Below are 26,496 nucleotides of genomic sequence, written 5' to 3'. Positions count from 1 at the left end.
CATTATTTTCTTTCAATTCTTCTTGCTCATTCATTGCATGATTATTGTCATCATTTTCTATCAATTCTTTCTGCTCATTGATTGAATGATTATTAAGTTCTTTTTGATTACTCAGTTGTTGCTCATTTGTTGCATAATTATTTAGTTCTTCTTGATTGCTTAGTTGTTGCTCATCTATTGCATAATCATTTAGTTCTTGATTTTATTCTTGTAATTCATTAACTGAATCTTCAATTGAAGAGCTAGTTTTAAAAAATTTATGAAGAGTACCTTTCTGAGTTTTAATAATATCTTTTACTCTTTTTCTTTTGTTTCTTTTCTGACTCCCAGATAGATATTTCTTTGAAAACATGCTTGTAATACAAATTTTAAGTGTAAAAATAAAACATACAAAACTAGCAACAAAGCTAGCAAGTAGCAACGAAATAAAGACAAGTAGTGAAACTGAAAATAATAGTAAAAGAGCAATAAAACCTGGTTTGTGCTTGAATCAATCGATAGATGTCACTTTTGCAATAATTTCCAGCTGAACAACAGATCTAAGGCAAAGATCACTGAGAGATGGAACTCGCAACAGTTTTACTCTTCGAGCATAATCCAAACACTTCTTCCCTAGAGGAACTCAGACATGAGTCACTCGACCATCCAAAAACCAAAGTCAAAAGCTATGAAAGGGAGAAAGAAAATCAGTAAATCACCTCCACTGTGGCTGAAAATTCTCAAAATGGTCTCTAAATCCTGTTGACACTTGACAGTGATCAAATTCAAAAGATGACAATTTTTACTTTTCAAGCACAAATCCAAACTGATTTTTCCCAGATGAAATTGTTTTAGGTAACTCTCCTCCTTCAAAATCGACAACTTTCTTGATCAAGAAGATCTCCGACTCCTATAGGCTACAAACTACAGCGTGCGGACCTGCAGTTGCGAGGATAAAATCACATGACCATGATCGATCAAGAAGACAGAAAGAAAAAGTTTGCAAAACAATAGTGCGAAAAGGATAAAAGAAAAAAGGAAATGAGAGAGATAGTACCGGAGCTTCCTTCGTTTTTTTTCACAGCACCTTTATTGTTGCTTCAAAGCAAGGATCAAAGTTGCTGCTTCAAAGGTTCAAAGCAAGGATCAAAGGTCAAAGGTGCTGCTTCAAAGGTTTAGGGCAAGGATGAAAAGGTGCTGTTTCAAAAGTTCAAAGTAAAAGACGTTCAATATTACTGTGCTGCCTTGGAAAGGAAAATTTACCTGGGAAAGGAAACAAGCTACCCATTCCTTTTTTCCTTTCATTTTTTGGAAAGTATTTTCTTAAATTTTAATAATATATATTCAACGTTTATTAAAAAAAATTCAACTATATATATATATATATATATATATATATATATATATATATATATATATATTAACCTTTATTAAAACAAGCTAATAAAATATAATTTTTTAATTTTTATTAAACTATATATATATAATATGTTTATCGAATTTAGGGCCCCCAAAAATCGAGGGCCCTGGGTCGTCGCCCTCGGTGACATGCCTCAGGGCTTGCCCTGCCTAGGGGTAATTGAATCGAGCTAAATCAGAATAAATTCAACCTCGATTTAATCTGATTGTCTAAAAAAGTAAAGAGATAGCGTATTGGATAGGGGACGATACGGTTGACTGGTTGAAGATTTCATGAGGGAGAGAAGATTACAGAGCTAGAAATGGAAAAGAGGTTTGAGTATCTTTCTCTACTCTACACACACAAAAGAGCAGACAAGATGTCAATGTCTAAAAATCAAGGCGGTAGAGAATGTTAGAAGTTATCGAGTATGGGAAGACATATAGACTGGGCGATGTATAGTAACTGTCCGAGGAATCTTCCATTACCCATATGTGTATTTCTTTTGTCTTTTATAACTTACGTCATTAATGAGACAGTCGAAGGAATATGTTGTCATAAGTTGTCGGTTGATGGGAAGGGCAATCACCTTTAAAGAAAGTTCTAGTGAATGATCACATTATAATAGAGGGTATTCCTTGACAAACGGTTGTTATTCTGATAGATTATTGTGATTCTCTGATCATATTGTCTGCTGAGTGTATTCCAACTAGGTCTTCAAATCGACTGACTGCATATTCATTCTTTCCTTTTGTTACTCGGTTATGTACTGGATGGTGATGGAGATTTGTTCTGGAAGTAATACGAAGCTAAGTTCCTTAGGTCTGATCGATTCTTTATCCAACCGGTCATATACTGGGATACTTGCCTCTAAGAAATAGGGAACTAGGTCCTTAGAGATTCGATCGGCTCTTTAAGTCGATAGTCCATAACTCCATATGAGAGAAGACTTGCCTTAGAAGTGAGAACCTGAGATCTGAAAATCTGGCGACTTTATAAGGGGAACTACTTTTCTATGTGTAAAAGAGAGGCATGCTGAGCTGTGTAAATATGGTCGGAGTTGTTACCGACCGACTATATGAAGGAGAACTGACATGTGAGAAAACCCATAAGATCAACCGGTCATTTACTGTAAGACTTGTACTGAGTGGGAATCTGGGCCCGCTTATTCCAGTCGGACTTATAATCAGCTGGCTCTGTGATAAGTTAGGTGTCCTTAAACTTGGTCAGATATAGACTATTCGAATATATGATAGATGCCTTTATAAAGGAATTAGACGATAGGTTTATTAGACAATCTGTTGGAGATTTTGGGAAATTAGTCAAATTTAAATACACCAAATTAAATTCAATTTATCTATCAAGATAACCTGAGCTGATAATCTCAAACTGCCAGCGGGGGCTGGTTTCTACCCAGTGTTGGCTGTTGAGTGCTAACTGTACAGTGGTCGAGCGGGTAGAGCAGCTGAGCAAGCAGAGAATCCCAGCGAATAAAGCGGGTAGAGTGGGCCATGAGGCAGAGCAATTAAGTGGCAAAGCTGGTAGATCAATCGAGAGGGCCCAACGTCCGAGCGACTGAGAGGTTGAGCAATGGAGACCACTGCATGGAGCAGATTCGTCGATCGAGTACATCTTCCTAGCGGGTAATATAGTAGAGTGGTTGATTAGGCCGAGTGGCACAGAGCAGTCGAGTGAGCAGGGCGGCCGAGTCACAAATCAGACCGAGTGATCAACCGGATAGTACGGTCGAGCGGGCAGAGCAGGGCAAGTGGCTGACCGGGTAAAGCAGCCTAACAGTAGAATGTAAGGCAACCTAAGTGACAGAGTGACCTGAGCAGATAGAGTGGCTGAGTGGGGAAGCGGCCGAGCAGGTGAAGCGGCCGAGCAGGCGAAGCGGACCGAGGCCTGCGATGGATGCAGTTTCGTTGAAACATATTCGCCCCACCTCTGGTTGTGTTTCGAGGTTTTTTCAAATCGTTTGTTTCCTAGGATACAACGATTAACCGTAATGCACACCAAGCACTGGTGATCACGGTGAATTAAGAGGTACCCAACTTCTATCACAGGTATACTGCTAAGCAAGATAAGCACAACAAAGGAGGAGGAGGGGGAATGTAGGTAGAAAGCTTCAGTTTTCTCTGTGTTTTGCTCAAGACCATGGTCTCTCTTTATATAAGAGCACCATCCTTCACATGAATTGAATGTCGAGTAATGATCATTCAATACCCAAGAATTAATGATAGCCAGCGGCCATCAATAGTCAACCATTACTATCCGGTAGGTTATTAAATCGCCATTAACTATGGTTAATACTTTCATTATCTTCTTGAGCAGTAAATAAAAAGAACCCATGTGGCAAAATATTGATTGTTTCACTTGGCAAACCTTACCTCGACCGGTCTAGCATTCAACGCGTGCAGGTCGTACTCACACACGAGTCAACTTGGTTCAATGCAATCCGTGACCTAGATTTGCACCCCTACACACCCACACGTGGGAGAAAGCCTCTCCCCATACATTTGTTAATATCATCAATGCATGTGAATCAATGTAAACCAAATAATATGCCTTGAAACTCCCAATGTGAGACTAAAGTCATATTCACAATGGAGCTTCTTTCCTCTTCCACCTCTTCTCCATTCACACATGCCCAACAAACTGAAAGTCCAACTGACTCATAGACCAGTCATCCTCACACTAAAGGTCTTAGCGCTAGGCGAATAACAAAGCCTTATGGAGAGTGACAAGCTAGTTGTCACCTCCCCTTAACCTTGACTACCACGTCACCTTGACTTTGCTGTCACATCTTACCTGGGTCTGCCTTTAACATCCCGTATCATGATTTATCTAAGTTCTAGTTTTACTTGAGTTTGATTTGAATTTTAATTCTTAAGTTGAGCTCATATCATAATGAAATTAAATAGTTCATGATGAAATTAAATAGTTCACGAACAGTTTGAGTTCGATTCGAAAATGACTCGTTTTAAAGTTACACGAGCTTAATTTTAACTCAGTACGAATATGACATATATATATATATATATATACACACACACACACACACAAACACAAAGTCTCTAAACAAGTATGTTCGCGAGCTCACAAATCAAATACTGCTAAGCTCGAGCTCGACTCAATAATATTTTCATGCTCAAAATCAAGTTCAAACTCGACACGTTAACTTTATCGAACAACCTCGAACGAACTTTTTTTTCGAATAAAGATATGAATAGCTCACAAACCGTGACTAGTTTACACTCTTAGGCCCTAGGGCCCCTATTATATTTGAAGTCATCAAATTTTATATATATAACAATGATTTGATGTCCATCTCTCATTTGTGACTCATATATATCTAGGCGCCCCATATACCAAGTTGGACACCATATCAAACCCTATGTATATTATATTTATTAAATAAAATATGATTATTATTTTAGAAATGGACACCATATCAAACCCTATGTATATTATATTTATTAAATAAAATATGATTATTAGTTTAGAAATATACGAGTTTAGATCGTAATTATTTAAAATTATGGTTAAAATTAAGATTTATTTTGATTGCTAATTTTTACTTGTTACTATCAAATTAGATTTGATTAATAAATTTAAATTTTCAGATTTAACTACTAATTTTTAATTTTTTATAAATTTAAATTTGATTAGTTTTATGTTTAACTGTTAGATTTGATTAACAATTTTTTTATTTCTTATTAAAATTTCATCCATAATTTTTAATTTTTAATTAATACAAATTATTTTATTTATCAAAATTTAATTTAATTAATTAATTAATATTATTTAATAATTACACTTATTATTTAATTGGTATATTTTTATAAAAGCTTTAAAAGTCAAAAGTACTATTTTTCTTTCTAATTTTTTTTTTCTTTCTTCTCTTTCAATATCAATTTTACGCCGTTATTATTATGATATCCCCCCTCTTTTTTTTTTAATTATTATAATTCATCATTGATATTTACCAACTAAATATTTTTAACTAAAGATATTTGATAAATAATTTATTAAAATTAAAATTTATTAAAAAAAAAACCATGTTAATATGGGATCTAAATGAAAATATATTGTATGCAATTATTATATCCGCTACTTGAACCTATTATCTCTAGATCATTGATAAACACTCATATGTTGTACCATAGGGTATCAAACTCAATTTTAGTACCAAACTCTATACTGATGTAGTATAAAGATGACTCGAGGTATCTCCTAATAAATGCAACGGTAGAATGATAATATCATAGGATTGTGTTATTTGATGTTTTAAATAGAAGTTTGAATTCTTGGAAACTAAATCTAATAATTGAAAACATAGCAAGTAATGAAACCAATTCCACTAAATGAAAGACAAGTGTAATGAAAACCTAATCTAACATAAATTAATTGCATTTTAATAAAGAACAAGCATTATGGAAACATAAAGTATGCAACTAATTAAGCATGGAAAGAATTTAAACTAAACAAAATGCAAAACTAAAGAAAGAGGAATTTAGTCGAACACTCGGGGCATGAATCAAAATGACAAAAGTGTGTAATTTAAATATGGAAGAATAATTCAATACAAGCATTAAACATTCAACCCATAGCAACTCAACACATGCAAAGAAATAACCAAACATTAAGAAATCAAACTCAACGCATAAAGGAATTGTCCCAAGCGCACACACCAAAAGCTTCTCTGAATTCTAATTTTTGTTTCGGCATGTAAATATATGGAAAGAAATGATAAATTTTTATTTTTTTTATATGCCAAATTTAGGGTTGATGATCTAAAAGTAAAGTTATACAAAGAACATAAAATATATTTTACTTACAAATTTTTTCAATACCGTGTTTCGCCAGAGGATTAGTTAGGCCTAAATTAGATTGGAAGCTATAGCTAAAGGACATATTAGATAACAATAGGTAATTATAACATAAATAAGTAAGTTAACTTACAATAACAATCAGACAAATATGACAATATAAAGGCTAATAGGATAGAATCCATGTCACAAATACATGACATGTTGGCCTCTACCTTTTTGTCATTCAAATGGATGCTCCTTCTTTTCCATTTTTCTTCTTATGCAATTTCTTAAAAGATAATAAATATCCGAAAAACCAATTTCAAGGTTTGTTAATGGTTATAATGAGTTGGGAATGAGAGCATGGTTTGCCCTCTTAAAACTGTTTGGGATGAATTCTGTAGTCGATGAAAGAGGCAGAAGCTCAGCCCTGAGAGATGTTCAACCCTTGAGAAGAAATCGATCCAACAATAGTTGCAAAGATGTTCATTGAAAGCACCCAACAAGGAAGAAGATAGCAGCGAAGAACCCTCTTCGTTTGAATCATCCGATCAAATCTAATCAGATGGTCCAAACCGTGAATCGTCAGATTATGATAACTATGAAACTAACCATATTTATCTCAACTATTTGAACTCAACTAAATTTGCTTTTTTATTTATTTTCTCAATAGACCCATGCTAACTCAATCCTTTTGCTTAATGCCAAGAATCTGAGATAGAGGTTGAGCTTTTTGTCATCCTTTTCTTCCTACCATAGCCTATCCTCTTAATGATGGTCATGAATTTGATACAATAGAATCCGGCATCAGGGAGGAGTACAGCATTCAACCTTGATATGCACCAGAAGGATATGTATTTTACACTATCCATGGATGCTCGAGCAGCTTGTTAAGAGGAAGAAGCCCTTGCAATGAATCTTTGACAAGCATCTACACAAGATCATAAGGTCGTGCTGAGAAATCAAGACCGAATATATAATCAGGTGCTCTTACTGAAAACTACAAGGGTCTCATCAATCACACCTGGCTGATAAGGTCCTTTGCGCTAGGGGAAATAGTTGGCTTTGAGGGAAACTTGAGATCAACTTTCACAATCCTGCATCAAGTAAAACAAGCAATCATTGATGTGAAAATTTCAAGAGAAATTTGGTCATTTCAATAAGGTTGCGCTAAGTGATCCCTTAGTTGCTCTAAGTGCGCTAGGGGAAATAGAATCCTTTTTATGCACTAATCTAGTTGCATGTCAAGAAAAATTTGTTAATGCAATCCTGCCCTAGGTATGTATTCAATCGTATTATTTTAATGTGTCGAAGGGTTTAAGTTACTTTTGTTCAAATGACTTGTGTGCATGAAGCTTGTAGGAGCTTGATTGGTTCGATAGCTAAAGATCCATTAAAGTTTGATGGATGGAATGAGGCATCCGAGGGGCCACGGGACGATGAGCATTGAGGTAGCAATATTAACTACAATCAGAAGGGCAAACTATGCGGGTGAAGCATAAACAATTACATCCAAAAAACAAATAATTTAGCAGGAGAAGCCTCGGTAAAGTCAGATGGTAAGGTCTTAAGTGAGTTGTAGAGGGGAGTGATTTGTACTTTGGGTTCAGGAAGATTCTAACTTAGGCACAATCCGTACTACTTGAATTTGAAAAAGAAGACAAGAAGATTTTATCTAAAGGAGTTAACTAATGTGCCTTTAAGTTGACTAGGTTGGATTTGAGTTGACTGGAGGTTTTAGTGTGTAACAGAGCCACAATCCTTGGGCTAATGTGGCTTTCTATTTGTTTTGTTTTATTCTGTAAGGTCAGCAAAATAAAACATAATCTAATATTATTTGATCCAATTCTAAATAATATAGTAAAAACTTATTTATTTAAAGATTTTAATGTAACTAAATTTAACATTTACTTTATTTAAACTCTAATATTTTTCCAACTAAATCAATTTGATATTTGATTAATTTTTTTAAAAAAATAAAATATTATTATTATTAGATTGTTGATATATTTAATAAATAAATAGAATTGATTTATAAAACAAGAAAATCATTTCAAAATTATATATATATATATATATATAATGGGCTAATTAGAGATAATATATGTGGGAACATAAAGTATTTAGATGATAACATAAGTAAAACAGAGTAAATGTCACAAATATTGGATGGAAATCATTTACAACTATTACATCATAATTTTAGAGAGAACTCCAAGATTATGAATGCCCAAAAGTATATCAAAATTTAAGTTTCAACAACCTAATTCAAATATCTAATCATTTTGGATGGATCTCAGAGAATTATTTCACCACATAATTTTTCTTAAATGTCTTTGGCAATGCGAAGAAATTGTCAACCTTGTATTCATTCTTGATAATATACTCCCCAACATCTATAACTTCTTGTTCAGAGAATTTAGAAAGTTCTATTAACTCATCATATATCTTTATTTTTCTATCATTATTGTCGGTTTGTTTCTTGAAGTAGGTGGAAATCTCCTTCCTCTTCTCATTAACCTCAGTAACATCAATAACATAATTGTGAATCTCTCCCATCAAGTCACCTATAATATCATTAGACTTCCCTTTTCTCTTTCTAGTTGTTGACTTCTTATTTGTTGGACAAACTGATGAATCTAGAGTCTCAACTTTCCTTGTTACTTAGTTGACATCATCATATTCTTCATCTTTGTGACCTTCAACATGTTCATCTTTTTAACACTCAAACATGTAGTCTCTTCATCACATAAATTTATCTCTTCTACTACATCAACTAACGTTTTTGCTTTTTCACACTCAAACATATCAACCTCTTCATCGCATAAATTTATCTCTTTTATTGCATTATCTGAGATTTTTGCATTAGCTCCTGTGAACACGATCTTTCCCCCCACGAATATCAAGTCATCAAAATGGGGAAATTCTTTATTCCTTAAACCAATAGCAGTTGGATGACTCTAATTAAAAATATATCATTAGCAAAAATACCCACAATCATCAAATAAATGAAAAAACATAAAAATATAAAAAGTTACCTTAACTCAATCATCAAGGACATCCTTTGTTGTAATGAAACACTTCTCACCATCATTCCACCCTAATCCACTGCTATGATTCAACATCTCATTTATAGCATGAGACTGCCTCTTCAATAACTTGTACCTTGACTCGATATGAGGGGTAGCATTCAAATTGTTTAATGGCAATTTAACAGCCATGAGTTTCTCCAAATGCAGTAAGTGTCCAGTTCGAAAACCATTCTCTCTTCCAAGTCAAATCTTTGCGTTTTTCTTTTGAACTTCCTTGGCATTGAACTTTCTATTTGTTCAGCTAGGGTTGATAGAACTAGCTGTGAAGTTACATCCTTGACCGTTGCTACTGCTTTTAGCATCTTTTAACTCTTTCCATTGAAAACTGAAATTAAACCATCCAAATAACACATTATTCTTGCATAAAACTTAATCAAATTGTTCAAACGAATAATATACAAAATGAGATACAATCAAATGTCGAGTCAAGTCAAAAACAAATTAAGTAATCTAGGCAAAAGTCATCTAAGAACATAGTTAAGACGCCTAAATTAGACAGAAAACTAAAACTCAATGAATTTGAGAAACTATTGATACTAGGAAGTACAAAGGAAAAAAAGAAAATTGCATCACTAATCTTTGAGTCCTGTTAGTTCAGCATAATCATAAAGATAAAGAAGAATAAAAAGGCTAACAAATGCAGATTAGACAAATGAAGCACGAGCAAAGAAAATGTCATCTTTCAAATTGTCATGCTGCTGTCAATCTTTCATCCAGCTGGGTGACATTTTAAAAATGAATCCTTAAGTCTTCTATGTTCAACTTACAAGTTGCAAGATTTAGCATTATCCCTGAACCAAGAGATACTTGGTAGGAAAATATCAAAGTAATAACATGGCCATCAATGGATACATCATTATTTTAGAGTATGAAGCAAACTAGCAAGAACTAAACTGAACTTAACTAAATCAAAACTACATCACACCGAGTCAAAGAAATTACATAAAATGCATTCATTGTCATACTCAATAGCTTTGCTGTAAGTACAAAAGGGCAACAGGGCAATGCTAAACCAAACAAGCCAGATATAGGAATACAATAAATATAGAGAACAAAGAAATTCATCCGAGATATCCAAGGAAGAAAACAAAGAGAAATGCTCAGCTTAAAAACACGGTCTTTCATGGGGAAAAAAAAAACACCAGTGAAGAATGCCAAAGTCTTTCTGTTAATCAAATAAATACCAAAATCTTCCATGACGACCAACCAGGCAGAAACGGATCTGTGCTAGATAAACAAAATCCTAAAATCTTACTGTTAATCAAATAAATACTTGTGAAGAATGTCGCTAGGGTTATTCGCGATCGCGAGTCGGGAAAGTTGCGCCTTTGCAAGTGGGACACCTTCGTGAGTGGAACGCCACTAGGGTTCTTAGCAGAGTAGGGATGCCTTCACGAGTGGAACACCACTAGGGTTCTTTGAGAAGTAGGGACGCCTTCGAATGCCGGAGTAGGGTTTCACGAGTTGGGTTCTGCAATTGTGACTGCGTGAGTCGGCAGAGTTGAGAACAAGTAGGGGCGGATTGTCATTTGATAAATTGTTAGAGTATTTTTGTCCCAAAGGATAAATATCGGAGGATAATTTTAGAAAGAAAATTTCACTAACCCCAGAATAAAGAGAAACCTCACTTTTCCAAGGTTTTCCCATTGCGGGTTGCATGCCTCATTTGCTAACGTGTCAAGCATGCATCATACTCAAGAATCGTTTATTACCTAAACCAAACAAGATTTTTGTTGAAAATCTTGAATAGATAAGTAAAGTTATCAACAACCACATTGAACCAAACGCACCCTTGAAGTTTATCCATGACCCCTTGGAGGGCTTTCAATTGTAAAAACAATCTTTTGCAATGTTTGAAATTGTCCTCTAAAATTTTACTAATAAAATTTTATATAAAAATATATTTTTAAAAAAATAATATTTATTTTTTAGAAAATATTAAAATCTTAATTATTTTTTCTACCTAGAGCCTCAAGAATTATTAAGACTGACTGGCCCTGAATTTACCTTTCATAAACAAAATATAAAAAAAACTTGAGTACATTAAGTGTTAAATAAAGAGACGCTATGTTTGGATGGGGTGAAGAAAAGTTCATTAACGGAAGTGAAGGGGGGAAAGGAAGGGAAAGGGAGGGGAAGCACATCATAGGATCCAAGTTATCCAATACTATACATGCACTATGTTTGGATGGGGTGAACGAAAGTTCATTAGCGGAAGGGAAGGGGAGAAAGGAAGGGAAAGGGAGGGGAAGCACATCGTAGGATCCAAGTTATCCAATACTATACATAGCCAAATTCTTAAAACAAAGTTGAATCAAGAGTCAATTTAACTTGCCTTTGGCTCAGAAACAACTACTAAGACAATATTCAGTAAAAAGTAAAAAGTAAAAAGTAAAAAGTAAAAAAAGAGCATTTGAGAACAAGTTAAAACTAGTTAAATCTGTCGGGCTTACGTGTGTTCAGAATTCATTTTGCATCGATGACAGGTGATTATTTGTTCCGAGTAGCCAATATCTCCACAAATAACACACACTTGTCTGCAAGAGCAAGAGAATGCTATCATCTTTTACTTCAACAAATGATGCATAGGAATCAGAGAAATAGAGATAGTTGAAGTTCAAAACAGATAAACTCGGAACAAGAGATAAAGGGTTCCGGTTTCGCGACGTAGAATGCAAGTGGCTTCGAATTCATTCGGCAATTTTATAAACTCAAAAAATAGTTACATTTGGAACAAAAAAGACCAAGACCCTGCATGCCATAAACGAATAAAAATGATAAAGAAGGTGCCCTCACAGTCCCCATTCTCCCCAGAGAAGGAAGCAAATATGAGAGGTGTGAGCTAGGGTGACCAAGACAAATGACCAATGAATGCACCGACACACAAGAGAAACAGCCTGACTCATGAATTCTCCTTCTCTCTTTCTCTTTACAACAGCGTGCACTGCGTGAGGAGCGACAGTGCAAAGATGATGAGTTAATTTGGGAATTAATATTTTGAAATAGGGATAAAAATAGATTGCTAGTTATAATTTAATAGCTTTCAGTATTACTAATGATATAGGGAAATTACATGCCTTGCATAAAGTCCAATATGGATAGAATCCATATATGTCACAAATACACGACATGTTGGCCTCTGCTTTTTTTTTTTTGGTCATTCAAATGGATGCTCCTTGTCTTTTCAATTTTTCTTATGCAATTTCTTAAAAGATAATAAATATCCGAAAATCCAATCTGAATGTTTGTTAATGGTTATAATGAGTTGGGAATTAGATACACTGTTACACAAGTTTAAAATTTCATTTCTGAATGTGGATTTTGGCCCATGGTAATATCATGTTTAGTTCCTACTGAGGCATGGTGTTCATATTATGGATGAGGATGATGAAGTTGTCTTAACTTGATGTGAAATCAAAAAGGAGGCAAACGGAAGGAGGATTAGGAGTATGGTATGTCCATTATATTGTTGTGCTTACCTTTTTGAAATACATTCTTAGTAACAGCTGGAGATCACAAAACTGCAATTGACAGGCACTGAAATCCCTGGCTTGCGGGCGGTCGTAGCTTGTGAAATTGTCGACAAACAGTTACCAAAGAAGCAATTGTTTCATTGATGACCTAAAGCCCATGGAAGCAACACTGAAATCAAGCAACCAGAAAAGTTGCTTCTTTATCTATCCAGTGTTTGCTTATGAAAAATGGTGCGGAAGCTTATATAGATTGTAAAAACTGAAGGGAATGGTAAAGCTAGCTATCATGCAGAATTCTGTTGCCTCTGATGTTGATTGTCATTTGAAGAAAGATGATGGAATGAATTTCCAAGAGGCACCTAAAAATGGAAGTATATAAAGATGACATGATTAACATGCTTTATTTGTTAATTCTAGTTTAATTGGGATCACTCACTGAATTCCAATTTTTGTTTCAGAATGGAAATATTATCGGAAGAAATGATCAAACCTAATTTATTTATATGCTAAATTTAAGGTTGGCGAACTAAAAATAAAATTGCATGAAGAAAGATATATTTTACTTACAAATCTTTCCAATACCTCCCATGCCAAAAGGGAAAGGACCAGAATGTTTTTTTCTTCTTCTTCTTCTTCCTCCTGAAGTTCCATTGGTAAGCCAAATCATGATTCGCTTATCCTCATTTCTTCGGCTAAGCTGTAACATCTCACTCCACAAGAAAATTTGACACCTGTCAAAAATTAACCATTCTATGTTTAGCTTCCAGTTTCCAACATCCGTGTCGCAGATCGCATCATACGAGTCAAATAGAAAGAGACACGACAAATACCACGGTTTCTTTGGGATCGTCGCTAAGATTTATGTCGATCTGCTCCGGCCTACTCCAGCTGAAGGCGACGGAAGAACGAAGGGTTTTGAGAGCGGGGCGGAGCTGTGAAATAGAGAGGCTGAATTCACAATCGGATCCCTAGCAAATTTCGGGCTACCGGATTACAACCAACATAATCCTAACCCAATATGAATCCAAAACAGGCACTCACTCCCCCTCGAGGCACCTTCGACGAGGTTTGGACGCCGCCTCTTGGAGCTTCCTCCTCCTCCCGCCGCTTCCTCGCCCTCGGTGGTGGCCTAGCCGCCGTGAATTCCGTGGGTCAGGTCAGGAAGAGAGATCTTAGGCTCCTTTGCCCGAACTATTTGGCCGGATAAGAAGGCGGTGGAGGCGGAGGAGGTGGTGGCTGGGCAGAGGAAACGTGCGAGGTCAGGCGGCGCCTCTTCCGGGGTTGTGAGCACGACTCCCGCTCCATCGTAGCGAAGGTCTTCCCGTGAGTGACTACGCTCGGTCAAGCGGCTGTGACACTAATCGATCTGAACGATTTGGATCCCTCAAACACAAATGGCTTTTCGTTTTATCAATGATAAATTTATATTTTTAATAAAACGCTAATAAATCACTAAATACATATTTTTAAAAATTTATAATGTTTTTCAAACTATGCCCTCCTCTTCTTCTCTAGTCTCTACACTGTGTTTTCAACCCATGGCTTCATCTTCTTCTCTATGCTGTGTCACTTAATTTTTGAAAAGAGAATTTAAATTTTCTATAATTGACCAAAAGAGCGCCTAAAATTAGGGCATTTTTGAAAAGCTTACCTAATTTTTAAATATATGGACTGTTTATTTTTTATTTTGGCCCTTTTACCCATCATTATATTACTGGATTTCAAATAACACATTAGTGTTACATTTCAAAATTTAATATTTAATGGTGTTTATTTTCAAACATCAACATTATTATACTAAAATTAATATTACTATGATACTGAATTTTTAAATGTGACATTATGGTGGTATTGTTGTTTGAAATTCAGTATCATAGTAATGTTATTCTTTAAATGCAACATTACCGTAGTAATTAATGGGAGAGATAAAATGAAAAATAATTGTGTCATTTGAAAAATCTAAAAGTTAGATGTGACTTTTTAGAATTTCAAATTTTAAGCACACCTTCATTTTTAATAGAAATGAATATTTTAAAGATTTATTTTAATAGAAATTAGGCCATAATTCAAAACAATTGTGGGCCGTCCAATCTGGCCGGCCCATTAAAGGGTACCTCGGATTCGGGTTACAGGATTCTGGCATTTGAATTTGGATCCGCGTAATTTAATAAATGCGTTGATAAAAGGAATTGTTTCGGTTTCCTGTGATCGGATACCTAAATAGATCGACCGCCTTCCCGTCCAGATTTCGCCGGGCGCCTCTGCTGCCGCCGCTTCGACGACAACAGTTCTCACCGGGAGAATCTTCCCGGATCTCTTTCTTGTACCTCAATCGTAAGTTTTATCTTCCGATGAAGATCTGGTCGTTGTTGTTTTTGCTGTGAGCGTTTTTCCAGATCTTAGTTTTGGATGCGAGGTAATGGCTCCGATTTTGCTCAGATTTGGATGAATATGATCGCTGCATTTTAGATCTGGTTTTGTGTTTTGTAGATCATGTAAATGATGGAAAGAGTCGGAATCTGTTGGATCTTGTACGAGATGTAGTTTGCGTGATGTGGTCTTGCTAGTTTCTTTGTTCGATTGAATTATGTTTGGCTCTTTTATCTTATGAAACTATTTCGGATCTGTTATTTTTTTTTTCTGGATCTTGTATTTCTTCTCCTTTGTAGAATTATATGCTGCAGTATTCAGACTGAACTTAAGGCTTAATCTGCCGTGTAAAGCACTAGAACTTATTCCCCTTAAGGCTTAATCTACCGTGTAAAGCACTAGAACTTATTCCCCCCACCATTATCTTGTATGATCCGTGTTTCTTCTTTTCTTCAAGCCTGATTTTCAATCGGTTTATGCTTATTTTTGGAAAGAAAAAAAATGGTCAAATATGATGCCAATCGATAAGTTAGTTCTTTTACCTTGCCAATCTTGATTAAAAAATATCATGTTATTGCATCATGTCCTTGCAGTTAGATGTTCAAATTTGAATCATGATTTATATTTTCTTTACTCCAGTTGCTTCTAACTATTTGTAGTTTTGCAATATTGTTTTCTTTTTTATATTCTTTTGGCAAAAGATAAAATTAGATAATTCAATGCCGGGTAGTTGGTGTAGTATTATATTGATTCAGCTAATTGGATTGCATCCCTTTCAAATTTAATTTGCCTTCATGATTTAAATGCAATATTGTTACCCTGCATGACTTCTAACTCATTGAGCATGCAGTTTTGCAATAAGTATTCAAGGATTGGCGCAATGCCGGCGCAGAAGATAGAGACTGGTCACCAGGATGTTGTCCATGATGTGCAGATGGACTACTACGGCAAGCGGTTGGCAACAGCATCTTCCGATGCTACCATCAAAATTATCGGTGTGAGTGGCTCTTCTCATCAGCACCTTGCAACCCTGAGTGGTCACCAAGGACCAGTATGGCAGGTGGCATGGGCCCATCCAAAATTTGGTTCGTTGATTGCATCTTGTGGCTATGACGGCCAAGTGATCATCTGGAAGGAAGGCAGCAAACCTGATGAGTGGATTCAGGCGCATGTATTCACAGAGCACAAGAGCTCTGTCAACTCCATTGCGTGGGCTCCTCACGAGCTTGGCCTCTGCTTGGCTTCTGGTTCCTCAGATGGGAACATCTCAGTCTTCACTGCACGAACTGATGGTGGCTGGGACACCACAAGGATTGATCAGGCACACCCAGTGGGTGTCACTTCTGTGACATGGGCTCCAGCTTTGGCCCCAGGTGCTCTCGTTGGTTCCGGGCAGCTTGATCCTGTACAGAAACTTGCGTCTGGTGGCTGCGACAACACTGTCAAAGTGTGGAAACTCTACAATGGTAATTGGAAGATGGACTGTTTTCCCGCTCTCCATATGCATTCTGACTGGGTGAGAGATGTGGCTTGGGCACCAAACTTAGGACTTCCGAAATCCACTATTGCAAGCGCATCCCAGGATGGCACGGTTGTCATATGGACAGTGGGCAAGGAAGGCGATCAATGGGAAGGAAAAGTTTTGAATGACTTTCAGACTCCTGTATGGAGAGTATCATGGTCGCTCACAGGAAACATATTAGCTGTAGCCGATGGCAACAATATTGTCACATTGTGGAAGGAAGCCGTCGATGGGCAATGGCAGCAGGTGACTACCGTTGAACCATAATGCTTCCATCCCTCCTTACTCCTGCCTGGACTTCCTTATCATGCGGCTCTACAGTTTGCGATAAAAATAGTTGCTAGTTGTTCGTATTCATGTTGTCTGTTGAAAGCTACTGACCTTAAGCAGTTTCTTCAATATGAAAGTCTTCTTCTGTATTGTAGCTATGACTGTGATTTCATATCCTTTGCCTACAGTTTGCTTATTCGGAATATTTTTTTTTAACCAATTATATTATCAGACAACTTATTGTTATTCTGTCTTTTATCTATCTATCTTTGTTTCATTTTTCTTGGAGTTGCATTTCAATTCTTTAATGATTTGTCTTGGAAGTCCATATATCTCAAAGAAGTTATTTTTTGTTCGTAGGGCCATTATATTTGTTGTTTGGTCTGATGCAATCGTTTTATTGCTTGATGACGATGACAATTACATGAAGAATTGTGTAACCTTTGACATTGTATGACAGATGGAGTAAACATTGTAGTTTCAATTGAAAGGGGAGATAAAAATCGAATTATTTTGTTTTCTCTTCTTTTTGAAGTTTTGGTTGAAAGCTTTAATTTATCTACTTGTGTTTTAATTAGATATTAATGCTAGTTATGATCTTTTAACTATGGGTGAACAAATTTTGATTATATTAATTTTTTAAAAAAAAATTGTCATTAAATTGAACTGATATAACTTGACCACTAGTATAATAAAATCGGATTAATTCAGTTTAATCAATCTTTGAACTCATCCTTTATAAATTTCTTTTTTTTAAAAAAAATATATTATTAAATAAATTTGAGCTCTTCGACGTCTTACAATATGTACGAGTTTAATAAGGATTAAAGAATATATCAGTTAAAGTATACGAGTTTAAATAAATTTGGTAATAATTCTTACAGGATTTTAAATCCAGGGGGGGTTCGTTAAAGTTCAGGCATGTTGTTGCAGTTGGCAGATTGATCCAATTTCAAAAGAACACCATCGTCTAGAAATTACAAGATCGATTGCAACCTAAAATCTATATGATTTCGTTAAAATTTAGATAAAAACATATCAAGGAAAACAGAATCTCAACGCCAATCGCTTGGGCTATATCTTCCCTTATCGCCTGACTATTATTAATTTACGAACATAAAAAAGAAAAAAAAACACTTGTGCACTGGAGAAAATTTTTATTTTCATCTCTTGATTCCAATTAAGATGCTCGAGATAAATAAGTACTACAGAGAAATGTTTATGAGGTGCCCCCTAATGCCAACTCGAGTTCCATAAATAACGGAAAAAAATGTCAGGCAATCCAAAATCGTAGGTCGTCCAAAATACATAGATCTTCAAATGATGCAGCAAATGAACGGAGCATCTTCTCGCGCCTTGCGTGTTCTTCAACATGAGTTATCACATCAATAAGGCGAGGCCACTTCTACTTGTTGTAGAGGTAGACAACGGTGAATATGAAAAACGCAGCCATCTGCCAGAAAAGAGAAGATTTATAGATCCAATTTAAATTTCCATTAAGTAGACGATCGATACTTGTGATATCGAATAAAATTAATTAACATTATGAAATCCTATAGGCTTGGAGATTGAAAATTTAAGCAGGATTTGCAGATGAGAAATCAAAATAAATGGTGCTACAAATAAAATTAAAATTCTTTTGCGACAAGAAATGGTTTCAAAAAAGATGCAACATATGCCGGGTAAAGCACACTAGCTTGGGATAAATATGCATGCCGTGCATGCTTTACGCAAGGACAAGTGAAAAGAGTTGTGTATCTGTAATTCAATGTTCAAGATGTTTGATTTTGCAGTACCCTTTTGATTTACAAGCACAATTGTTGAACCTTACTGGGGGGGAAAGGTAAGGAAACTCACAGTTGAAAAAGATGCTCCATAATATGGGAAGGCAGTGGTAATGAATCTCTCGTACTCGTTGTGGCGGAAAGGTCGAACTGGTATCTGCAAAACAGTTGAATTTCATTAGATCAAAATAATAACACCATTCTAGATTTTTGGAGGTCCAGACTGGATGATGATTGATTATGGAACAGATTCAAACAGGATATCAACACTAGAATTTCCTGGATTGGCAGCAAGTAGATATTTTTTAGAACAGAACATTGCCTTAAAGCAGGTGCACATTAAACGATAAGGACCTAGACAATGTCAGACCTAAATTACTTTGCCTTGATTACAAATTTTTAGAAATAAGAGGCAAAAAATGGCAAAATGAAAAAGTTGGCATCTGCTTAATAGCAAAGAAACTCAATGAAACTTTCATAGGAATTTTCTAGAAATTTGTGTTTCACAATCTTTCGTAATTAGGAGACAACATGAATGCTTGGTTTAGCATCAGTGAAGAGTTAAGTGCGATTGTAATATCCAATCACATTATCAAATTGTTGTTATGGAAGTCAATCCAGTGATTGGCAGAATATGAAAAAAAAAAAAAAAAGCCTATGTAGAACTTTCGCCTCTTACCATTACAGCCAAATTATAAACCAAAAAGAAGGGAAAGTGATACCAATTATAGAGATATGCTATACCTGTTTTGAAAGTGACAAGCTTGTGTATCCCAGTCTCTCGTACTCCACCTTAAATTGAAAAACGCCATAGACATCAGGAACCTTAAATGAGGTTGAATACAGGCCCTGCAATTACCCAAAAAAAAAAAATAATTGAAAATGTAAACAGCTTGTTTGGTCATCGTTCATGAAGACAAGCGAGAAGAATTTTAACATAAATATACCTTCTTGTCGGTGGATAAGGTTTTTAGTACATAAGGGCTCATCATGTAAAACTGAACTTGAACATCATCTACAACATATGGTTTCCAGCTTGATCCAGACCACTCATAGATTTCAACGGAATATTCCTTCACCAAAAAATTCATTGACAGAAATACTTGAGCCATACACTCTCCTTCCTGCTAATTGTGCATATAACAATAGCATTTATGGATAAGAAACAATTACCAAATCATCATTGATTCTGTAGATAGATGGCTCATTTGTTTCTCCAACTTTGTGATGACGCACATTAATAGCCTATGAAAATATTTTCTAATAAAAGTAAGGACCCTCAACAATAAATGATGTCATTACGAGGAGTAAGATAGCTGATATAGATGTTCAACTGCCAGTTCTTCGACGTTTAGCAAAAATTTAAGGAAAAATGTGTTAACTGAAAATTCAGGTAAGATGCTAAATTCTTTACCTTGAGATGGCCTCTTTCATGGAAGACCCATTTGCTAATCTCTGTGAGAAACTGCTGGTTACCAGATTTTTCACTCCTGTATTGAAAATGCAAATCCTTACTCAACAATTCCATCACTTGGATTTTAAAGAAAGCTCCTTTCAGGAATTCTCAAACATTCTAAAGAGTATTGATTTAACATCAATGATACTATGTAGAAATACTATGTAGAAAACCTGTAGAATTATGTTGTGTAATAGGGCATTTAACAACATATAACAATAAGGCTGTTTCATTATTGCCAAAATTTCAATTAAGGGCAGTCAATTGTACAATTGAAACCAAAAAGAATGTATGCTAAACTCAAAAGGCTGCTCCCTGGAAAAATATGGGCAAAACAAATAGGTTCTCATTCCTAGAATTTGACACCAACTGCTAAATTATTTTCAGAAAATCAATTTTGATTTGCAATTAACAAGTTCTTTGGGCACGAAAAATAAACGGTCTAATACAGAAAGATGGTGGGCCTCCCTCAAAACATACTCTTCTCAAGCTCATTGCAATTGACAAGATTACTCGTACCCCTGCAGCAGGTGAATGACTATATAACATGGCTTAGCATGCTAATACTTTGAATTACCAGCCATTTTAACTGATCATATATGCATAAATTCTGGTGTTGTTCTTGAACATATGCCAATTTCACAATGTTCATCTGACTATGCTGCTTTGAATGAAGATATTCTGACTTGTGTGACAAAGCCACAATCACAACCAGCTATGGTGGATAATACTCAAACAAACTTGCATGATTTGAGTCATTTGAGACTTGTATGACCATAAAGTTCGTCCTTTTGAGCAAGGTCTTATCTTCTTATGTTTGTATCCTGATTGAGCAGATACAACAGAACAAAATAATCTTTTTATACAAAAGAATTAACAAGGGAAAAGTTTCAATCTGATGCCTTGATTCTTAAAATGCCAACTAATCTCAAGTTGCACTGGTGTATAGCCAATGGAAAACCTTAACACTAAAGCAGTTCCAAAGGAGAACAATAGAGGGGATTGAGTTCTAGAAAGAAACAGGTAAAGGAGTTCCTATCAAATGTGAGAACGGTAAGAGAAGAACAAGCAACTGGCCACTAAATTCCTATCTAACAAAACAATATTCACTATAACAGTAAGATTTGTCCAGCAAAGGGAAGACACAACTCTGATTTGCATAGAATTAGTTCATATAAAGAGCTTGACAAATAGAAGGAAAACAAGACTTACTTGATGGAGCTCCCAGCCTTCTGCACACCAGATTTAAGAAAACTGAAGCATAACAAATTAAATGTGTAAGAAAAATATTAAATGAACTAATAAGTAAGAATTTGGACATCATACCGATTGCTGAACATATCTAAAGAACCAGTTATCAAGACACGAGCATTGTTTCTTGCCTGAAGATTAAAAAAAAAATCAATACAGCTAAAATTATATGGCTTTCTGACAATAATAAAGGATAAGATGAGAAAAGCACCCTTAATGGCCATCAAAGAAATAATAAATAGGAAGGAAACATTAGAATCTTTAGAAGTGAACAACATCAATCTCTATACTAGATAGTAACTTCTGGTAACCAAGTTACCCATCACATGAAACAGATCATCCAAAAGCAGACAAACTAAACTGGTTGTCTCAGATATATTGAACAATCATTCTTGGTACTACATATAATTACTTGAAGATGTAGCTAAAGCAATTCTAAACCAAACATGCAGAAAAACAAGTTAAAGTAAGTATTTAGTCAAAAGTGAGTTAGGAAAGTGTTGCACATAAGCTAGAGCAATTCTCTGAACCAACTAGTTAAAGTAAAATAATTTAATTATTTATTTGAAACCAAAAATAAGCGAGAATGTAAAAACAAGGAATTAATAATTACTACTTTCACTCAAAATTAATCGGAAAAAGAGACAACCATCTAAAAGAAATAAATCCACACAAGAACCAGATAAAATCAAAGAAACTAGATGGAAACTAATCAAGCCAGACCAGTTAACTGATATTAAATTTTAGTAAATTATTTAATATTTGTATTTCATCTTTGATTTATTGTACCGACTCAGATCCCAAGCTAGTTTGATGACCAATCTGGGTTTAAAATACTAATGACAATTTTTTTTCTCTAATATGATGTGCCGAAACTACAAATAAAAGACAAATGCTTTGGGCGCAAGATTTTATCAATTATCACAAATTAAATTATAACTACCTACCTAGCTTTTCAAATATAAGAATAGGATCAAGTCTTTACTGTTACATTAAAATACTAATTTTTAAAATGGAGTTTAAATCAGCATATTAGATATCTTAACATGTAACAAGCAACTACTAAAAATTTGTAATGCTAAAAGTAAAACAAGATTTTTGTAACTATTTAAACTTTCATGTCTCACATAGCATACATTAGGAAACTATATGAATATAAATTGCACATTTGTTAGTCTACCTGAAAATTAACATAATAAATAAGTTGGATAAATTTAGCAAAATTAAATATCTAACAAAAAGTTAAGACTTATGCTTGTTTTTGTAAAATATCTCACAAAGAAAGATAAAGCCAACGTTTTTCTATATTTGTTGTTGTAAATCTTACCTAGACATAGGATCCTAAGATCCCACAAGAATTACAAGTTTGACAGCCTTGCTTTCAAGTAAAAAAATAGAAATATTATCCTTTGGCTTTTACTACTTTCTGAATCCACTTCCTATCTGCTCCTTAAAGTAACAGCGGTTAGTAATTCACAGTCTGCAAAACATATACTGATCCACAAGCACATATTGAAATTTTGATTGCCTCTATTGAGCCAAAGCCACCTTCTCAGCCAATATCGAACAAATACAGATGTTGCCAATTGCTATTATGTCCTAGTCACATGCCTTTCATCCAAGGTTATTCAAACCATATGGGCCCTGGTACTACAAATCTATGAACATAAATCAGAGAATATTAGGCATAAATTTGAATACGCTACCTGCACAATAGACACTAATGATATTGCAGATCCTGTAAGTGATGGAGGACTTGAAAGCTTAGTTGCTGGATTTGCAGAATATGCAGCAGGGGAGGCAGAAAGAACTTTCAATACCTGGATCATAGTATGGGGGTCAGAAATCTCTAAATTGTTGACCATGTAACCAGAGATAAGACTGAAATATGGCAAAAGAGAGAAATCAACAAAACAATTTGAATGATTACCAAGCTATTAGCAGCATTTAGAGAATGGCCAATCCCGCGGAACAGAACAGGAGCCTGTTCAGAGATTTCAGTCAAGATCAGATAACCATCACTACGTATAATATAGTTGAGCTCTTAAATTGCATTTTTTTTAAGTAGCTAGAAGTACCTCGAATAGTAACATTTTTTCTCCACGAGATCATGGAAGATTATAGTAGAGAAGCATTCATGAGTCTTAAGAATGAAACTTTTTTTTTTCATTTACTACTGGGCTACATGAATGAGACTTGAGGTTTCTAAGCTTCATAATGCAAATAATTTGGATTATACAGAAAATAATAAAGAGTCTATGATAAAACATAGTTGGCTGAAACATTTAGCAAGGATATAGAGAGAATATATAAAAAAAGATTTCATCTTTGGATGGCATTCAAATTAAGATCATAGGCACAGAATATATGAAACTTAGAAAGTATGCCCAGTGCTATTAAAAAGTAGCATGCACAAATTCAGTCAAGAAGTGAAAATTATGGTTCAGCAATTTTCACGTTAATTGAAAAACATAACAGGAAAGAAAGATTCATTTTTACCTCAATTTTCTCGTCACCCAGAATCGTAGTGGACTCAATGAAAATATCAGAAGCAATCAGTGTATGATCACCTTCAGTTTCAGAGACTGCATAACTAGTGTGATCAATAACCAAAGCAGCGGGATCCTGAAATGAAACTGAATGATTTAGATATATGTGTTAACAGAAAAATATGAAAACGAGAAAAAGCATATATGAATATATAATATATATATATCTCGAATAGCAACTTGCCTCATCAAAATCAACCCCGCACTCAGTTGAGATCTCACGAATCAGGTCAGAAGCAGACGAGTCTGCCGCTAAGATCAAATCATGCCCTGCGTCCACAAAGTCGAGAATTCCTGCCAGGTCCAAAGATCCACCAAAACCTAGAAAAAAAGACAAACTTTAAGCAGAACTCACATCTGATGATAAGATGAATCGAAGGCATTCCATCGATCAAGTCAAATTACAAATCACAACATGATGCAACGTAGTAAAATTAATAAATTCAATAGATCAATGTGTCCGAGGACATCTTACGTTGGACGGAGGGAGAGAAGAGGAGAAGGCCGTCGTAGAGGTACTGGCCGTACTGGCTAAGCGCGAGCGAGGGATCATCGGCGAGCTTGAAGTCGAGATCGTAACCACGGGACTGAAGGGTGGAGAAGTAGAGGGAGTGGGAGGACCGGATCGCGAGATCGTCCACCAAGACGAGGAGACGTCGATCGGTGGGGCGATCGGCGGAGAAAGCGCCGCAGCGGAGAGATAAGAGGGAGACGACAGAAAGTAGGAAGAGAGGAATCGCCAAGGCGGCGAAAGGCTTCGCCATTGTCGCAGACCGCTTCTAGGGTTTTGGGGAGGGCGTAGCAGAACGGCGCAGCGGAGAGACGACTCGCTCAAGCTGGTCGTCCCGTTAGAAGGCTGGAGGGCGGAAAAAATAGTATGTCCAATCGCGGACAGGAAACAGATAACTGAGGACAGCTTACGTGTACGGTGATGCACACCAAACACAACGACAAAAATAAATCAGCTTTTTACCAAACATTAATTTCCGAAATTATTATCCTATTTTTAAAAATATAAAATCATGTACCATTTTTTCCCATGTTATTTTTCCCATTTAAGTGTTTTTTTAAACATTCGAATTTTTTTTTTTTTACAAATGTTAACACATTCGTGTTAAACAAATATATTGTTCTCAGTATATTCAATCAAAATAATATTTGAAGATATTTTTATAATCATAAGAATTAAATAAATATATAGAAATTTGTTTTATATCATTTTAATTTTAAAATTTTTAGATTTATCAATCGATTTCGATCAAAATCAACTGATAACATGGAGATCTCATGATACAAAATTAGTTTCTATATATTCGTCTAATTCACCATATAAATGACCTCAATATCAATTTTACTTAATATATTAAAATCAATTATTTTTTGAATACGAATTAGATTTTTTCGTCATATTTATGTTCAAAAAATCATTGCACTCAATATATTTAGTCAAATTAATATTTTGAGGATATGAATATAATCATAAGAACTAAATAACCTCGTAAAAACTAGTTTCACGTCATTATGATTAATTTAAGTCCATCAACCAATTTTGGTCGAATGAACCTAAAGAGTTTTGATCAAAATCGGTTGATGAACATAGAGAGCTTAAAATGACATAAAATTATGTCTTATATGTTCATCTAGTTTTTATGATTATATCAGTGCCCTCAAAAATCAATTTGACCCAATATATTGAAACGGTAATTTTTTAATACGAATTAGTTTTTCGGACATATTCATGTTCAAAAAATCACTTCTTTCAATATTTGGGTCAAATTGATATTTGAGGGTATTTTTACAATCAAGAAAATTAGATGAACACATAAGAACTGACTCTGTATTATTCCAATATCTTTAGGTCCATCAACCGACTGAAACCAACTAATAGATTTAGGGATCTTATAATGACATAAAATTAGTTACAATGTATTCATCTAATTTTCATAATAATATAAATGATTTAAAATATCAATTTTACCAAATATATTAAATTTAGTGATATTTTAAATATGAATTAGATTTTTTGAATATATTTATATTAAAAAAGTCAATGTTTTCAATATATTTAGTCAAATTAATATTTAAGGACATGAATATAACCATAAGAATCAAATGAACTCATAAAACTTAATTTCATGTCATTCTAAGTACTTTAAGCCTATCGACTCATTTTGGTCGAATGGACCTAAAGAGTTTCAACAAAAATTGATTGATAGACCTACATAAAATTAGAGCGTATGAGTTCGTCTAGTTCTTATGATTATATCAATGCTCTTTGACCTAATATATTAAGAGTAGTGAATTTTTTTAACATGAACTAGTTTTTTTGGACACATTCATATTTAAAAAATCACTGCTCTCAATATATTGGGTCAAATTTATGTTTGAGGATATTTTTACAATCAGGAGAACTAGATGAATACGTAAGAACTGGTTTTGTATCATTTAAAGGTCTCTAAGTCCATCAGTCGATTTCGGACGAAATCAGTTGATGGATCTAAAGACCTCAGAATGATATGAAACCAGTTCTTATGTGT

The 26,496-nt window shown here is 34.8% G+C and overlaps 2 protein-coding genes and 1 long non-coding RNA gene across 3 annotated transcripts; 1 reads left to right on the top strand and 2 right to left on the bottom strand.

The window, feature by feature from the left end:
- Positions 1–6,296: 6,296 nt before the first annotated feature.
- Positions 6,297–14,001, bottom strand: LOC122046774. Its single transcript, XR_006130379.1, has 7 exons — positions 13,799–14,001; positions 13,588–13,689; positions 13,325–13,488; positions 11,738–11,821; positions 9,231–9,609; positions 7,217–7,289; positions 6,297–7,123 (listed from the first exon to the last, which is right to left on the bottom strand). It is a non-coding gene; the product is annotated as an uncharacterized LOC122046774 (long non-coding RNA).
- A 958-nt stretch (positions 14,002–14,959) lies between these two features.
- On the top strand, positions 14,960–17,196 carry LOC122046773 (protein transport protein SEC13 homolog B-like). Its single transcript, XM_042607634.1, has 2 exons — positions 14,960–15,091; positions 15,978–17,196. Exon 2 carries the CDS (start codon positions 16,008–16,010, stop codon positions 16,914–16,916), a length of 909 nt encoding a protein of 302 aa, XP_042463568.1. The 5' UTR covers positions 14,960–15,091; positions 15,978–16,007; the 3' UTR covers positions 16,917–17,196.
- An 868-nt stretch (positions 17,197–18,064) lies between these two features.
- Positions 18,065–24,829, bottom strand: LOC122046772 (dolichyl-diphosphooligosaccharide--protein glycosyltransferase 48 kDa subunit-like). Its single transcript, XM_042607633.1, has 13 exons — positions 24,435–24,829; positions 24,144–24,280; positions 23,910–24,035; positions 23,341–23,394; positions 23,117–23,230; positions 21,486–21,541; positions 21,372–21,413; positions 20,118–20,193; positions 19,877–19,948; positions 19,651–19,776; positions 19,448–19,552; positions 18,777–18,860; positions 18,065–18,372 (listed from the first exon to the last, which is right to left on the bottom strand). The coding sequence occupies exons 1-13, from the start codon at positions 24,721–24,723 to the stop codon at positions 18,325–18,327; spliced, it is 1,329 nt and encodes a 442-aa protein (XP_042463567.1). The 5' UTR covers positions 24,724–24,829; the 3' UTR covers positions 18,065–18,324.
- Positions 24,830–26,496: the final 1,667 nt, after the last annotated feature.

This window comes from Zingiber officinale, chromosome 2B, assembly GCF_018446385.1.
Source record: "Zingiber officinale cultivar Zhangliang chromosome 2B, Zo_v1.1, whole genome shotgun sequence".
Classification (NCBI taxonomy): Eukaryota; Viridiplantae; Streptophyta; class Magnoliopsida; order Zingiberales; family Zingiberaceae; genus Zingiber; species Zingiber officinale.
The sequence above is the reverse complement of the archived record's forward strand: the minus strand, read 5'-3'. Positions and strand labels throughout refer to the sequence as shown.

Bases quoted from the DNA above. Each gene is read 5' to 3' on its own strand.
- LOC122046772 (XM_042607633.1), bottom strand. From the start codon at position 24,723: ATGGCGAAGCCTTTCGCCGCCTTGGCGATTCCTCTCTTCCTACTTTCT. The intron at 20,194-21,371 runs GTAAGTCTTGTT...TTTTCAATACAG, and splicing joins AAGGCTGGGAGCTCCATCAA to GAGTGAAAAATCTGGTAACC. The intron at 19,777-19,876 runs GTAATTGTTTCT...TTTTTGGTGAAG, and splicing joins ACAGAATCAATGATGATTTG to GAATATTCCGTTGAAATCTA.
- LOC122046773 (XM_042607634.1), top strand. From the start codon at position 16,008: ATGCCGGCGCAGAAGATAGAGACTGGTCACCAGGATGTTGTCCATGAT.